Source organism: Zootoca vivipara, chromosome 4, assembly GCF_965207765.1.
Source record: "Zootoca vivipara chromosome 4, rZooViv2.hap1.1, whole genome shotgun sequence".
Taxonomy (NCBI): domain Eukaryota; kingdom Metazoa; phylum Chordata; class Lepidosauria; order Squamata; family Lacertidae; genus Zootoca; species Zootoca vivipara.
The window spans coordinates 95,130,366-95,147,500 of NC_142587.1; the positions used below are offsets into that span (position 1 = coordinate 95,130,366).

Consider the following 17,135-nt stretch of genomic DNA (forward strand, 5'->3'; position numbering starts at 1 on the left):
AGATACAACCAGGCAAGGATAGCATTGCTGTGGCAAAGAGCTGAAGGGAAATGCTGAGCTTTTATCCCTCCCAGCTCCTGCCACCAGGTGCAGTGAGATATCAAGTGGTCTCACCTGAGTAGCCACTCCTTTCTTCTCCAGCACAAGCTGAGGCCTCACCTGAGTAGCCACTCCTTGCTTCTCCAGCACAAGCTGAGGCAGGCCCCAGTCCTGCAAAGCACTACAGGCCCCAGAGCCTGACTCCTGCCCATACTCCTGACATACTTGCGTGGAAGACGGGGGACAGGGATCCCATCAAAGCAGCCCCGATCCCACTGCTACTTGTGTGCAAGCAGGAGGGGGCGGGGATCCCTCAGCTGGGAAGGGAGGCTTCCCGTTGCCTAACTGAGAGATCCCTGCCCCCTCTTGCTTGCACGCGAGCTCCGATAGGGAGCATGAAGCCTCGCTTCACAGCTGAGAAATCCCTGCCCTGCTCCTGCTTGCACGCAAGTAGGAGTTGGGATCAGGGCTGCTCCGATAGGCAGCATGAAGCCTCCCTTTGCAGCTTAGTTGCTGGGGCCAGGGAAGGTGGAGGCAGCCCAGAAGCTGCATCTTAGAGCCCCTGCATCACCATCATATGGGGACTTCCGGTGAGGCAAAATGGCGGGCGCCACGGCAGCGAGCAGCTCCTGAAGCCAGCCAGAGCCAACTGCGCTACCAGGCTACTGCTGAGACTTCCGCTGCCGCTGCCATGTTTCCCGTGGACATTAGATAAAATCCGGGGACATTCCGGGGATGGAATTTGTCCGGGGACAGATTCGCAAATCCGGGGACTGTCCCTGGGAAACGGGGACGTCTGGTAACCCTAGTTTAGCCTGCTGGTAGACCTGTCCTCCACGTAGCATTTGCTCTTTATTTCAAATGTCCGGACAGTGAGCGCTGTTCCTTATGGCACCAAAATGCATTCACACCCACGCACAAGAGTGAAGTACGGTGGCACCTTGGTTCTCAAACTAAATCTGTTCCGGAAGTCCGTTCCAAAACCAAAGCGTTCCAAAACCAAGGTGTGCTTTCTCATAGAAAGTAAAGCAAAACGGATTAATCCGTTCCAGACTTTGAAAAACGACCCTTAAAACAGCAATTTAACATGACTTTCACTATTTAACGAGACCATTGATCCATCAAATGAAAGCAATCCACAAAAACATAAATGCAAAATAAATAGCAAAAACAGACAGACCTCAGCGTAACACTCAAAACGGAAGTGTGGCACTCAAATCAGAAGCGTAACACTCAAAGTGGAGCACGTTCGGCTTCTGAAAAAAGTTTGCAAATCGGAACACCTAGAGTTTGCAGTGTTTGGGTTCCAAGTTGTTTGAGTACCAAGGCATTTGAGAACCAAGGTACCACTGTATTTGCAGACTTTGGGGGAGCCTAGGGTTTCCAGTGGGTTGGTAAGGAAATCAACAACCTTGAGAGCGTTCCCCCTCCAAAAACAGCCCAAAGAAGACTTGCTCGGTATTGCAGAATTGTAGAGTCGCAAGGGCCCTCTGTCCCACCTATGAGACACAACTTATAATTTCTCTTCATATGTCTTAGTTGTAGTGGATTGGGATCAGCACAGGGCTCATATAGAACTTATATGACACGTATATAATGTATATTTGATGCAGGCATTCTCAAGGCAGCTCATATAAAGGACAAAAGCGGCAACGCCACATTGATTAATGTATCAGCTGACAGCTGATATAATATTCCTGAATACCAGAGAACTTTAAATCACATGACAACAGGAACGGTTTTGCCCGGTGCCTAAGAGGCAACAGAGAGGGCACCAGGTGAATGTGTCCTTAGCATACCTGCCAAGTTCCTCTCTGAAAAATAAGGGACCGGGCCGAAATTAGCATACCGGAAGTAGTGCGGCGGCCATTTTGGAACTGGGCGGAGCATGCTCAGAAGTGACGTTTGATGCTGCTGTGCCCAGTTCCAAAATGGCTGCCGCACCAGAAGTCGCGCTGCAGCCATTTTGGAACTGGGCAGAGCAGCATCAAAAGTCGCTTCTGAGCATGCTCCGCCCAGTTCCAAAATGGCTGCCACGCCAGAATAAACCGGGGGGAAAAAACAAAGAAATCTGTTTTTCCGGCTTGGGACAGCTGGAAAAACGGGGGTTTCCCGGGGAAAACGGGAGACTTGGCAGCTATGGTCCTTAGTTTATCTGCTTAGCAAAGCTAATTGCATTCCCAGGGGTCTGAGGTCTTGCAAGGAGCCCTGATCAGTTCAGATTCTGTCATGCTTGCTTTTAAATTTGTTTGTTCAGGAGAGCTGAGCTGCCTTCCATAGCTCTTTCATTTTATCCTAATTTTTGTTTTCCTTTTTTTGTTCTTGTTTTTGAAGGAGGTATTGTGAGTGTGGGTGACCCCAAGAAGAAATATACAAGTTTTGAGAAGATCGGGCAAGGGTTAGTATATGGTCTCCAGCTTCCTTCACCTCACCTGCCTTCAGCATGAAATGGATCTGGAATTGGTCAAAATGCCTTTTATCCTTTTCTAGAGCATAGCAATCAGTTGTGATGCCATATTACTGAATCCCAATTGTTTGTGTTCTCAGGTGTGTGACTGATTGCCTGAACACAATTGTGACTTATTCAAATTAAAAATTTAAAAATGCCTGGGCTCTTTCCCAGTTTGATTAGCTGTGATGAGATGACTCTACAGTTTTTTTTCTTATACACGGAAAAGTACGGTACCTTCTTTGTTTTTGGAAATGATGAATGCATCTACTGCTGCTGTGTGATTTAATGGGACACCCTTTTTCCTGATCGAAATGCTTCTTAGTTAATCTGACTGATAGATGGATGGAATGTTACAGCCCTGGATAATACGTGTCATTACATGGTGGTGTACGAATATAGCTTCAAGCGGGAGGTGTATGGCAATTTGAAAGCAGAAGCCACGGTCGGCCTGTGTGGCACCCACCAGAGCTTTTGCAATGCAGCCCCCATCGTTGCTAGAGGGACCCAGGTGGCGCTGTGGGTTAAACCACAGAGTCTAGGGCTTGCTGATCAGAAGGTTGGCTGTTCGAATCCCTGCAGCGGGGTGAGTTCCCGTTGCTCGGTCCCAGCTCCTGCCCACCTAGCAGTTTGAAAGCACATCAAAGTGCAAGTAGATAAATAGGGACTGCTCCGGTGGGAAGGTAAACGGCGTTTCCGTGCGCTGCTCTGGTTCGCCAGAAGCAGCTTTGTCATGCTGGCCACATGACCCGGAAGCTGTCTGCGGACAAACGGCGGCTCCCTCGGCCTATAGAGCGAAATGAGCGCCGCAACCCCAGAGTCGAACACGACTGGACCTGATGGTCAGGGGCCCCTTTACCTTTACCCCATCGTTGCTAGCCATTGATCCAGCCAGTCCTGGACAGAATTGATGGGAGTTTATTTATCCTGCCCCCTTTCCTTTCTCGGGTGCCCACAGCAGCTAGCAATGTAAAATCTGAATACCAAAACATAGCAATTAAAATAATACTCCTAAAAACGTCCAGGGCCTAAATATGTACCTACCCCGTTTCCAAAGATCTGCAAAGTGTGTGCTGTGCTTCTTCAGCTAATGTTTACATAGAATTGTAGAGTTAGAAGGGACTCCGAGGGTATTGTATTACCAATCTTACTGTATGCTTCTAGATTCAGGTAGGTAGCCGTGTTGGTCTGATGCAGTCTATATATATAGAGAGAGAGAGAGACCAACTAAGTTTGTTCTTGGTATAAGCTTTCGTGTGCATGCACATGAAAGCTTATACCAAGAACAAACTTACTTGGTCTCTAAGGTGCTACTGGACAATTTTTTTAATTTCTTTATATTTTACTGTATGCTTGTGAAACATGGGCCACTTACAAACGCCATCTCCAACTCCTCAAAAGATTCCATCGGCGGCGTCTCCAAAAAATGTTATGCATCACTTGGGAAGACAAGCGAACTAATGCCAGTGTACTGGAAGAAGCAAAGATCACCCATGTTGAAGCAATGATTCTTCAACATCAACTTCGTTGGACTGGTCATGTTGTTTGGATGCCTGATTATCGTCTTCCAAAGCAACTACTCTATTCCAAACTTAAAAATGGAAAGTGTAGTACTAGTGGGCAACAAGAGATTTAAAGATTCTCTCAAGCAATTTTTTAAAAAATGTAGTATAAACACTGACAACTGGGAAACACTGGCCTGCGAGCACTCCAGTTTGAGAGCAGCCTTACCAAAGGTGTCATGGGCTTTGAAGACGCTCAAACTCAGGACGCAAGGGAGAAACGTGCGAAGAGGAAGGCACACTTGACAAATCCACACCATGATCAACTCCCGCCTGGAAACCTAGGTCCCCACTGTGGAAGGACGTGTGGATCCAGAATTGGCCTCCACAGTCACTTGTTAAGACCGTGTGCATGGAAGACAATCTCACTCAGCTACAAGTGATCACCAAAGAAGAGAAGAAGAAATGTTTCCATACCACTGTAGAGTTGGAAGGGACCCCAAGGGTCATCTAGTCCAACCCCCTGCAATGCAGGAATTTTGCTTTATGGAAACAACTCATAAAGCAAAAGCTGAGCAAGGCTTATAAGGGAATGTTCACTTTTCAAAATCCTTTTGATGTCTGTTTTGTTCATGTTAGCATTTTTTGTGTGGAAATATTTTTTTGTTGGTGGTGGTGTCCAGGCACTATTTTGCCTTACAAGCCTATGGTACATTTTCAGGTTGTCAAAGAGTTATTTGCATGTTCTAAAGGCATAAAGACAGAGCAGGAATCCTACTTCTATTTTTTGCCAGGCAGCCAGCAGTTCCAGGAAATGGCTCCCCACCCACAAACGAAACCGATGGGGGCTCAGTGAAGAGGTTGACTCACAGTCTGAGCTGTGAAAATCTTCAGCCGAGGCGAGAGTTTGCCTTGGTGTCACATGAAATGAGCTGGCAAGCGTTTGCAGAGAGCAGTTCAGAGAAAGTCAAGCTTTTGTTGTTGTTGTTGTTGTTTAGTTGTTCAGTTGTGTCCGACTCTTCGTGACCCCATGGACCAGAGCATGCCAGGCACTCCTGTCTTCCATATAGTTAAAGCTATGGTTTTCACAGTAGTGATATATGGAAGTGAGAGCTGGACCATAAAGAAGGCTGATCGCCGAAGAACTGATGCTTTTGAATTCTGGTGCTGGAGGAGACTCTTGAGAGTCCCATGGACTGCAAGAAGATCAAACCTATCCATTCTGAAGGAAACCGGCCCTGAGTGCTCTCTGGAAGGACAGATCCAGAAGCTGAGGCTCCAATACTTTGGCCACCTCATGAGAAGAGAAGACTCCCTGGAAAAGACCCTGATGTTGGGAAAGATGGAGGGCACAAGGAGAAGGGGATGACAGAGGACGAGATGGTTGGACAGTGTTCTCGAAGCTACGAACATGAGACTGACCAAACTGCGGGAGGCAGTGGAAGACAGGAGTGCCTGGCGTGCTCTGGTCCATGGGGTCACGAAGAGTCGGACACTCTTCAGAGAGTGTATCTGAAGAAGTGTGCATGCACACGAAAGCTCATACCAAAATATAAACTTAGTTGGTCTTTAAGGTGCTACTGAAGGAATTTTTTTATATTACTCTTCAGAGAATAATGGATGGAGGCAGGATCTAGTGGAAGAAAGGCAGATTTTTATTTTTAGGTTGCTGCACACACACACACACACACACACACACCCTTGCAAGGAGGTGAGGACAAAGAAAATGTGCACAGGAACCTTTAATTATTTTAGGCTAAAGACCACCCAAAAAGCACCATTCATAGATCACAGAAAGAGGCTCTCTCCTGTCTGTCAAGATGACCTGATAAATGTTTTAATGATTGCATTACCTGGGTTGCCTGGCCATTCTTTTGAGATGGTAAGTAGGTCACAGGCCTTACCCTATTCATACAGAAAATATGCCCTTAAGGCAGGATTTTTTTATTATTTGTAAGTGAAAAGAACTAATGGGAAAGGTTTCTCCAAGATATTTCCTTCTGCAGAGGAAATATTTGGGGTCATGAAGAATCAAAATAAAAAAAATTCCTTCAGTAGCACCTTAAAGACCAACTAAGTTTTTATTTTGGTATGAGCTTTCGTGTGCATGCACACTTCTTCAGATACACTCTGAAGAATGAACACTCTGAAGAATCAAGATGGCTTCAGGATTGCTCTCCTATACTGTTTCAGATGTGGGGTTTATATACTGTACTTGAGTACGTGTGTTTACCTTGTACATTTATGAACATTTATTTATTGAACATTTATTGAACATTTACAATAATGGCATGCCTAAACTGGTTGTCTTTTCTTTCAGAGCTTCAGGGACAGTTTACACGGCGATCGATGTAGCTACAGGACAGGAGGTAAGAGTGTAGGAGATACTGGAGCCCATTTCACTAAATGAGAGGTGCTCTAGCTTTGATTTTGAGCCTCTCTTCTCGATCTCCGCTCCCCGATTCCCTCCAATTCAGGATTGTGACAAAGGAGACAAGAGTTGGAAACTCGAATTAGATCCAGCTTCAGACAACTAGAGACTTAATTGTAATTATTCCTCTTCCCCCGCCCTCATTCCAGGTTGCAATTAAGCAGATGAACTTGCAGCAACAGCCGAAGAAGGAGCTGATAATTAATGAAATTCTCGTCATGAGGGAAAACAAGAACCCCAACATTGTCAACTATCTGGACAGGTATTTGCGCTTTTCCACCAAGAGGCAATGTCATGTGCACAAGATTCAGGGCAGATGAAAGAAAGCCCTTATTTGCGAAGCGCGTAGTTAAACCGTGGAACTCTATGCCACAGGAAGGAGTGGTGGCCACCAGCTCGAATGACTTTAAAAGAGGATTGGACAAATTCAAGGAGGAGAGGGCTATCGATGGCCACTAGCTGTGATTGCTATGTTCTACACACAATGTTGGAGGCAGTAATGCTTTTGAATGGAAACTGCAGGAGGGGAAAAGGGCTCTTGTGCTCAGGCTTGGTCAGAAACAAAACCTAATTGGAATACTAGATGTGCCTCTTTGTAGTATTGACCAGAGGTGGGCAGAAGGTAGATTGAGATCTGCTGGCAGATCTTGAGGCAGTTTGAAATAGATCAGTGCTGATTTCTGACCCATCATTGCTTAATAATGGCAACTACAAAATCGGGGGGGGGGGAATGCGAGGTGGGTCTTGAGGGAACTTTGGAGTGAGCTCTGTTCAGTTGTGGCATTTGAAATGAATTTCTCAGTTAGGAATTCATTAATTCCAAGTGCCTGTCTTTGGACCTGACTTCCCTTTGGTGACTCTAGAGCAGGGGTTCCCAAACTAAGGCCCGGGGGCCGGATGCGGCCCAATTGTCTTCTAAATCCGGCCCGCGGATGGTCCGGGAATCAGCATGTTTTTACATGAGTAGAATGTGTCCTTTTATTTAAAATGCATCTCTGAGTTATTTGTGGGGCATAGGAATTTGTTCATATTTTTTTCCCAAAATATAGTCCGGCCCCCACAAGGTCTGAGGGACAGTGGACCGGCCCCCTGCTGAAAAAGTTTGCTGACCACTGCTCTAGAGTGTCTAGCAAAAAAATAAAATACAGCAAATTCCACAAGGCCTCAAATCTGCCTGCCTCTGCAACACTGAATCCCAACCACAAAAAGGCCCGAAGTTCATAACTGTATGCTTTGCAAATATCCAAGGTCCCCCCCCCCTAATTTTTGTTTTTGTATATCATATCTGTTGATGCCTCCTTCTAGTGTGTGGCTACATAAAGAGCCTCACAGAATATCTGCTGTTACTATGCAAGTTACATAAAAGGGGGTGGGAGATTTACTTGGAGAACAAGGATGTCCCTGATTAGCATTCTACACATCTCACGTTGGCCCAAACTGTCTTTTAAAATTAAACCACAGTTCAAAAGTCGAGAGCATCATTTTCTAGCAGCTTCTGAAGACTTTGGTTTCCCCACAAAACGTGTGTCTTATTTTCCCCACCAGTAGTTTCACCAGCTCCTAAGTAGGATAGTAGCTTTGTGCAATAACAAAGGATAATCTCTTCAGGAGACGGGAAGATCTTCTTAACTTGATGCAGCCTCCAACTTTAGTGGACTTTGATTAAGAACACAAGAGCCTGTTGGATCAAGCCTTTAGCTGAACTAGCCCAGTATCCTGTTCTCATCAAAACAGATGATGAGCGTCTGGGGAGCTCCCAAGCAGTGCATGAGTGGCAAAACGCTCTGCTCACCTGCAGTTTCCAAGGAATACAGAGAAGCAAATCAGAAACTAAATAACTCTGCATGTGGTTTACACAAATCCATTAACAGTACAGTGGAACCTCGTGTTACGTACCGTCCTCCTTGCAAACGCTGCGGGTTACGAGCTCCGCTAACCTGGAAGTAGATGCCCCTTTTAATGTTTTGTTGAAAGCCGCCCAGAGTGGCTGGGGAAACCCAGCCAGATGGGTGGGGTATAAATAATAATAATAATAATAATAATAATAATAATAATAATAATAATAATTGGCTGGTTGGCTGGAACAGGAGTGCCCACATTTAGACATTTTTGGAATAGGGTAATATTGAATGATAGAATGAAGTATTGGTTACAGGTAGGTAGCCGTGTTGGTCTGGGTCGAAGTAAAATAAAAAAATTCCTTCAGTAGCACCTTAAAGACCAACCAAGTATGTGACTGGTGATTGTTCAGCGAACATGCCAATGTGAGCAATCCAATACTGTAAATAATATTAGAATCGTAGAATTGTAAAGTTGGAAGGGACCACAACGGTCATCTCGTTCAACCCCCTGCAATGCAGTGATCTTTTGCGCAAAGTGTGCCTTGAACTCACAACCATGAGATTAAGAGTTGCATGCTCTACCAACTGAGCTATCCCAGCAATCTATTTAATCCCGTTCAAGCACTATGTACTTTAACACCGCAGAGGATCACGTTTGCAAAAACGTGGAAGAGTAGCCGAGGAAGAAAAGAATTAGTTGGAAGAAAAGAAGGAAGAAAATAATTAGTTGGAAGCCGTAACAGTAAGAAAGATGCCCATGGGAACAGATGGCAGTTGTCAGGTTGACAATAATCTGTTTTCTTTAGAAAGGGGAACTGACGACCTCTAAAAAAAAATATTGAGAAGCTGGTGACCATAAGGTCCTAAGACATTGGATGCTGTGAGTTCAGTTCACCTTCCAGACCTGCTGCTTTTGGCTCTTTTTCTTTCCTCCGGGGAGAAGTCGCTGATGCTCTGAGCGCTTCGCTTCCTCCTTTCCCAGCGGGGCAGAAGCTGCAATGGGGCTGGCTCAGCTGCCTTTGCCAGAAACATGTTTGTGCTGAGATTCTCCGGACTGAAAAAGTCCCCCGCTGCGGCTGTCCCCGAAGCGGCCGTCACAGAGGCCCTTAGCTGTCACTGTTCTCCAGCAGCCCAGTCCCTGTTCATTCATTTATAGCAGTTTTAGCCTATTCTGAAAAAACAGCAATAAGTTGTTGAGATGGAGAGGAGGACAGAAACACCGGGATATCTTCGTTTACAGATGGGGGGGGGACCTGTGAAAATTCATGGGTGGGAACGAAGGGTGGGGAAATTAACCTCGAAACCTAGGAGAGGGGCTCATACTGAGTCGGATCACTGGTCCATCTAGCGCAGCGTTGCATACACTGACTGGCAGCATCATGATTTCAGACAGGGAAGACCCCTGGCCATAGCTGGAGATGCTGGGGATTGAACGAGGCTTGTGCCTTGGGTGGCGGGGAATCAAGTCAGTGCTGCTAATGCAGCAGTTTGACTTCACCCCCGGAGGTGCACTCCATTGCGGACGGATGTCAACAACAAATCTGCTTATGTTCTATCACCAAGCTGGCGCCCTTCAGATATTTTGGCCATGCTGAGAATTGCTGCCCAAAGCATAGGAAAGCTTCCACATTGGCAATGTTTGATGCAGACCCCTCTTCCCCCCGTCATTTGACACCTGAGATGCGTGGCCCACCCTATTCCCATAATTATCATTTGTTTTTAATTTTAAATTGTTGTAACCTGCTCTGGGACTCGCTGGTGAAGGGTGGGTCATAAATTTGAGGATGCGTGCTCAAAGGAGTCCTACGGAAACTGGGGACTGGGGTGCCATCCCTTCAGGGTCGCAGAATGTGGAAACGCCTCACCAGAGTTCTCTCTGCTGGTGTTTCCCCCCTTTTCTGCTAGCAAAATACTCAAATGTATTCTCACCACAAATTTCCCAGGGCTAGCACATTCCCTGGCTCATTTCTGGACAGTTTTCAAGCTGGGAAGAAGACAATATGCCATTTCTCTCTCCCCTCTACCCATTTTGGGGCACGCACAAGGACTTTCTCGGCCACATATAGAAACCCCCGTCGATCCTGCAACCATCCCTCTCACGCTTTAGAAGATAGCCACAAGGTTTCTGCCTGTTCCGCCCTCACAACGACCTTGCGAGGTGGGTTAGGCCGAGCGAGAGACTGCCTCCTCCCTGGCCACTCAGGAAGCCGAAACACGGAGCAGGAATTTGAATCCGACCCGCAAGCCTGTTACTTTCCACTGTCCGTTTTGTGCTACCATCTCGCTCTGCTGTCAAAATAGCTCTGCTCTCTTGGTTTGGCAATGCGGTCGTGTGTTGTGTGTGTGTTTGGTGAAGAGGACACAATGACCGCCTGTTATTTCTCTGGCTTCTTCCCGCAGTTACCTCGTGGGGGATGAATTGTGGGTAGTCATGGAGTATTTGGCAGGCGGCTCCTTGACAGACGTGGTGACAGAGACCTGCATGGATGAAGGGCAGATTGCCGCCGTGTGCCGGGAGGTAAGGCCTTAAACTCCATATATATTTCATTCCAAATGGAAGTCCAGGGCTTTGCTGGCAAATGGGATGCGCTGCTTGGAGTTCCCATGTGTGTGTGTGTGTGTGTGTGTGTGTGTGTGAGAGAGAGAGAGAGATGGAATTATTTGAATTTCCTGGAGTGCCTCCAGACTGTCAGTATATTTCGGGAGGGGTGCAAGCGCATTCTAGGAACTCTAGGCGTGCGCAACTGGAGTAGGTCAAAGTGCTTTGTCGCCCAAGCACAACAAATCCACTTTTTTAAAAAGAAGAAGAACAAAGAAACAAGCTTTTCTAAGTCATGGGGAAATGCAGCACAAAGCGTTAGGATAAATGAAAGATTAACAGGAAGACATTTATGCACCCTGCAAGAGGATCAGGATGAATGCTGGATAAAAGTTGCAGTTTAAACAGGTGCCTAAAAATAAAGTGGTGATCTTAAGGGGGTCGTGTTCAAATCCTGGCACTGCTAGTTAAGAAGGATCAAGTAGCAGCTAGTGGAAAAGACCTTTCTCGTAGGACAGCTGCTGCCAGTCCGGGATGGGGGAAACTTTGTCCTCCTCGATGCCTCAGGCAGCATGGCCAAAGACCAGCTGCGACGAGAGTTGCAGTTTACTTGTTTGTTATTTTATTTATTAAAGTTATATACCGCCGTTTGTTCGAAGATCTTGGGGCGCTTCACGAGATAAAAATACAGGAGAGAAGCACAAAATAAATAGTTGAAATGAAACAACACACACACACACACACACACACACACACACACACCAAAAGCCCGAATTTAAAAGGCTGTAGAATATTAATCAGGCCAAGGCCTGTTTGAAGAGGAACGCTTTTCCCTGGCGCCTAAAGGTGTATAATGAAGGCTCCAGGCGAACTTCCTTGGGGAAAGCATTCCACAACCGGGGAGCCACTGCAGAGAAGGACCCGTTCTCATGTTGGCACTCTCTGGACCTCTCACAGAGGAGGCACAGAAAGTAGGGCCTCAGGTGATGATCTCAGGGTCGGGGGTGGTTTATATGGGGAGAGGCAGTCCTTAATGCCTGGCTGGAGCAGCCACTTCCTGTCATTATATGTGCCAGAATGAATTTTCTGCAAAAGCATTCTGTGAGAAGTGACGCACATATACTTATCTAATTGCATTTATGCACTGCCTTTCCTCAAGGAGCTCGAGCTGGCGTACGTTGATCTCAAACACCCCCCCCCCTGCACAACAACCATGTGAGGTAGGCTAGGCAGAGAGTGAGTGACTGGTCCGAGGTCACCCAGTGAACTTTGTGGCTGAGTGGGGATTCGAACCCTGGTCTCCCAGGTCCTAGTCCAATGCTCTAACCACTACACCACACTGGCCTGCACAAAACCTCATTTGTTGTTTGCAGTACTGATTGTTGCTGCTTGTTTTTTTCCTTCTTCCACAGTGTCTCCAGGCATTGGAATTCCTCCATGCCAACCAAGTCATCCACCGGGACATCAAGAGCGACAATATCTTGCTGGGGATGGATGGCTCTGTCAAGCTAAGTATGTGGACAGGATGGTTGGGGAGAATTGCACACCTCGAATTTCAAAGCCACCCTGTTTTGTTTTGTTTTGTTTTGTTTGGAGCAGGGGTTCCCAACAAAATTTTATCGAGGACCCCTCATCGAGCCACTATTGTGACAAGGACCCCCATTAATTCCTAATCCTAAAATTAAAAAGTGAGAGCCAAATTAAGTGCCTTTTTATATTTTATATTTATACGTTTTTTACAGTTACAACAGAGTACTCCATCAGTATACAGTTAGTTTTAATTTTCAGTTCTTAATGAGATGAGTTAAATCTGTCCTTTGAGTCCATTATTTCTGAAATATTAGGTTCCAGGGAGGAGGGAGGGGAATGGAGAAGACAGGGTACCTGCGCAGTAGCGCACAAATGAAGCCGACGCGCGCAAAGCATCTTGGGGAGGTGAGCGTTAGTAGAATGTGCGCGCTGCCTCTTTGCAAAACAGTAGTGTTTGTAAAGCGCCACCTAACGGCATACAGCAGAACTACTGCCTCTATCTAATTCTAGTTTTGTGCTAGACTCTGCTCATGCAGGAAGCGGCCAAAACAAAAAATCTGTTATCATACGGAATATATTTAATATATTTCTTATTCTAATAGCATCTTGCGGACCCCTCTGGCATAGCTCGCGGACCCCTGGGGGTCCGCGGACCACCTGTTGGGAACCACTGGTTGGAGGATGGATGGCGGCTAACAGATTGAGGTTGAATCCTGACAAGACAGAAGTACTGTTTTGGGGGGACAGGAGGCGGGTGGGTGCAGGGGACTTCCTGGTCCTGAATGGGGTAACTGTACCCCTGAAGGACCAGCTGCACAGCCTGGGAGTCATTTTAGACTCACAGCTGTCCATGGAGGCACAGGTCAATTCTGTGTCCAGGACGGCTGTCTATCAGCTCCATCTGGTACGCAGGATGAGACCCTACCTGCCTGCAGACTGTCTAGCTAGAGTGGTGCATGCTCTGGTTATCTCCCGCTTGGACTACTGCAATGCGCTCTACGTGGGGCTACCTTTGAAGGTAACCCGGAAACTGCAACTAATCCCGAATGCGGCAGCTAGACTGGTGACTGGGAGCGGCCGGCGAGACCACATAACATTGGTCCTGAAAGATCTGCATTGGCTCCCAGTACATCTCTGAGAACAATTCAAAGTGTTGGTGCTGACCTTGAAAGCCCTAAACGGCCTCAGTCCTATATACCTAAAGGAGGTCTCCACCCACATCATTCAGCCTGGACACTGAGGTCCAGCTCCGAGGGCCTTTTGGTGGTTCCCTCACTGCGAGAAGTGAGGTTACAGGGAACCAGGCAGAGGGCCTTCTCGGTGGTGGCACCCTCCCTGTGGAAAGCCCTCGCATCAGATGTCAAGGAAACAAATAACTATTCTGACTTTTAGAAGACTTCCGAAGGCAGCCCTGTTTAGGGAAGTTTTTAATGTTTGATGTTTTATTCTGTTGGGAGCCGCCCAGAGTGGCTGAGGAAACTCAGCCAGTTGGGCGGGGTATAAATAATAAATGATGATGATGATGATGATGATGAAGGTGCCCCAGAAGGGAAGGAGCTGTAGCCCTGCTTTGTTTTCCTGCCTCCCCTGGGGTGGCTCAGCTGGTAGCGCGTAAATATTAAAGAAGATAAGAAGACCTTCCAGTCTAAAACTTTGATGCGAAAACCAAATTCTGCCTGGGACTCCTCCAAAGCAAAGGAAAACTGCTTCTTCTTCTCCTGCTGCTCCTCTTTTGATTTTCCTCTTCTCTTCTCTCCTTCCCCGTCAGCCGATTTTGGCTTCTGTGCTCAGATCACTCCCGAGCAAAGCAAGCGCAGCACCATGGTGGGGACGCCATATTGGATGGCGCCCGAGGTGGTGACGAGGAAAGCCTATGGACCCAAAGTGGACATCTGGTCTCTGGGGATCATGGCCATCGAAATGATAGAAGGGGAACCTCCGTACCTCAACGAAAATCCGCTGAGGGTAAGCGTTTTCGTTCTAACTGACTTTCAGCGCCGCTGTTCCTACAGAAAAGGCTTCGTTTAGGCCAGCTGTCCCACTGGGGATTATAAATGTTTCTCATTTATCCAGTGTGGATAAAAATCAATGGTATTTTTTTAATATATAAAAAATTAAAAAATCAGATTTTTTAAAATTTTAAATCTGATTTTTTTCAAAATTTAAATTGGATTTTAAAACCAAAATGCTTTTGGAGGATTCCCCCCCCTAAAGATAGTTTTCTGTTTAAGTTACATTATTGTCCAAAGGCTGTTCATCAGGAAATAAGGATTTGTTTTAAGTTTTTAAAAAATCAGTAAAAAAAAAAATTAACCACATCAGTTAACAAACGAATACATATGCTCTAATGTTATTGTTTTAGTTAAATAAATTGTTTAAATTGTTATTAAGGAAATGATTATTTTTCTCCGTCCAATAAAGAACAGCAGAAAAGTTTTCCAAATATAAACAGTTAACTTATTAAACCTCACAATAACTTCATAATTATCTCAAAGCAAAAAATAAAATAAAAAATTCTTCCAGTAGCACCTTAGAGACCAACTAAGTTTGTCATAGGTATGAGCTTTCGTGTGCATGCACACTTCTTCAGATACACCTTCAGATTCATAAATTCATAATTATCTGTCTATGTATTTCTAATAGTATAACGCAGGGGCTGGCAAACTACGTTCTCCAGGCCGGATCAGGCCCACCTGGGTCCTAAATCCAGCCCGCCCCGCGAAGCCAGAACCCGCCGCAAAGCCGAGACTCCCGGCGATGGCAACGGGAGGAAGAGGCTGAGCAGCGGCGGCTCTGCCAATCATACGCAGCGCCTGGTTTACCTCAGCGGCATTTGATTGGCAGAGCTGCCGCCACTCAGCCTCTTCCTCCCGCCCCTGGGAAGGTTAGCGCAGCGCCTTCGTTCTCTAGGCGGGGAGGAAGCCTGGAAAAAGTTTGCTGACCCCTGGTATAAGCACATCAATATTTTTTGATATAACTGTAAAAACTACTCTGAAAATTTATTATTCCGAAAATGAAACCTTCATCTGGTTGTGAATATTAAGATGATACCAGCAAGAAGGAGTCTTTCTGTAAAAATATGATATAAATCAAGTCTTACTGACTAGTGATTTACATCGTGATTTGAATCATGGGTTTAAATCGATTTGATTTAAATCAAATCCACCCTGCATTTACCTGACTTTGCACTGGTATCTCTGGTATTTATTTATTACATTTATATACCACCTTTTTCTTCCAAGGAGCTCAAGGTGCTATCCGTGGTTCTCCTCCCCATTTCACCCTCACAACAAACCTGAGAGGTTGGTTAGGCTTAAGAGATGGTGAATGGCCCAAGGCCACGCTGTGAGTTTTATGTCTGAGCGGGGATTCGAACCCTGGTCTCCAACACTGTAACCATCAGTCTCTGAGCTGAGCCCTTTTCCTCCTCCTTCTTCTCTTCCCACCCGCCTCGGTCCTCTCTTTTAGGCTTTATATCTTATTGCTACCAACGGGACGCCCGAGCTGCAGAACCCGGAGAAGCTTTCGCCCATCTTTAGAGACTTCCTTAATCGCTGCCTCGAGATGGATGTGGAGAAGAGGGGGTCTGCGAAAGAGCTCCTCCAGGTAAAGGAGAAAGATAACCACACAGAATATTTCTCCTGCGCCACCCGCTCTTCGAGAAAACAACAACCCAGAAACTGGAAATGAATGCCTGTCACTGGGTAGGAGCGCGGTTTGGGGCTGCTGTCCTGGTGTCTGCCTTCTGGACTTTCTGTGGCCTCTGGGAGAAATAAGATGGTGTGTGATAGTTAAACTGTGGTACTCACTCCCACAAGGGCCAGTGATGGCCACCAACTTGGGTGACCTTAAAAGAGGACCGGCCAAATGCACTGAGCTGTCAGTGGCTATTACCGGTAGCTGTTCATGTAGTAGAGCACCTGCTTTGAGTGCAGAAGGCGCCAGCTTCAATCCCTGGCCTCTCCAAGTAAAAGTCTCTCTATCTGAAAACCTGGAAAGTCACTGTCCGTCGGTGAGGACAATACTGTAGGCCAGTGGTTCCCAACAGGTGGTCCAGGGACCCCCAGGGGTCCGCGAGCTATGCCAGAGGGGTCCACAAGATGCTATTAGAATAAATAATATATTAAATATATTTCGTATGATAACAGATTTTTTGTTTTGGCCGCTTCCTGCATGAGCAGAGTCTAGCGCAAAACTAGAATTAGATAGAGGCAGTAGTTCTGCTGTATGCCATTAGGTGGCGCTTTACAAACACTACTGTTTTGCAAAGAGGCAGCGCGCACATTCTACTAACGCTCACCTCCCCAAGATGCTTTGCGCGCGTCAGCTTCATTTGTGCACTACTGCGCAGGTACCCTGTCTTCTCCATTCCCCTCCCTCCTCCCTGGCGCGCGCTGCCTCTTTGCAAAACAGTAGTGTTTGTAAACAAAGCGTTGTTTTTCGCGGAAGCTACAGTTCGCGTAGTTAAAAATGGACCGTTGGTTAAAAAGTGGTTCGTTAAAATGACAAAGGCCTACAGATGAAGAGGAAGAACTGTAAAAAACGTATAAATATAAAATATAAAAAGACTCTTAATTTGGCTCTCACTTTTTAATTTTAGGATTAGGAATTAATGGGGGTCCTTGTCACAATAGCGGCTTGATGAGGGGTCCTCGAGAAAATTTTGTTGGGAACCCCTGCTGTAGGCAAATGGTCTGGCTCAATGTAAGGCAGATAGAGAGAGAAAGAAAGAAAGAAAGAAAGAAAGAAAGAAAGAAAGAAAGAAAGAAAGAAAGAAAGAAAGAAAGAAAGAAAGAAAATAATA

The 17,135-nt window shown here is 46.2% G+C and overlaps 1 protein-coding gene across 4 annotated transcripts in view; it reads left to right on the forward strand.

The window, feature by feature from the left end:
* PAK1 (p21 (RAC1) activated kinase 1) overlaps positions 1-17,135 on the forward strand; it is an 89,200-nt gene that overhangs the window by 69,209 nt on the left and 2,856 nt on the right. For all 4 annotated transcript variants that reach the window (XM_088668450.1, XM_088668448.1, XM_088668447.1 and 1 more), the window contains 7 exons: positions 2,374-2,437; positions 6,311-6,359; positions 6,571-6,683; positions 10,663-10,780; positions 12,214-12,313; positions 14,100-14,296; positions 15,800-15,937. In XM_088668450.1, coding sequence (XP_088524576.1) covers positions 2,374-2,437; positions 6,311-6,359; positions 6,571-6,683; positions 10,663-10,780; positions 12,214-12,313; positions 14,100-14,296; positions 15,800-15,937 — 779 coding nt within the window. The remainder of the gene's footprint in view (positions 1-2,373; positions 2,438-6,310; positions 6,360-6,570; positions 6,684-10,662; positions 10,781-12,213; positions 12,314-14,099; positions 14,297-15,799; positions 15,938-17,135) is intronic.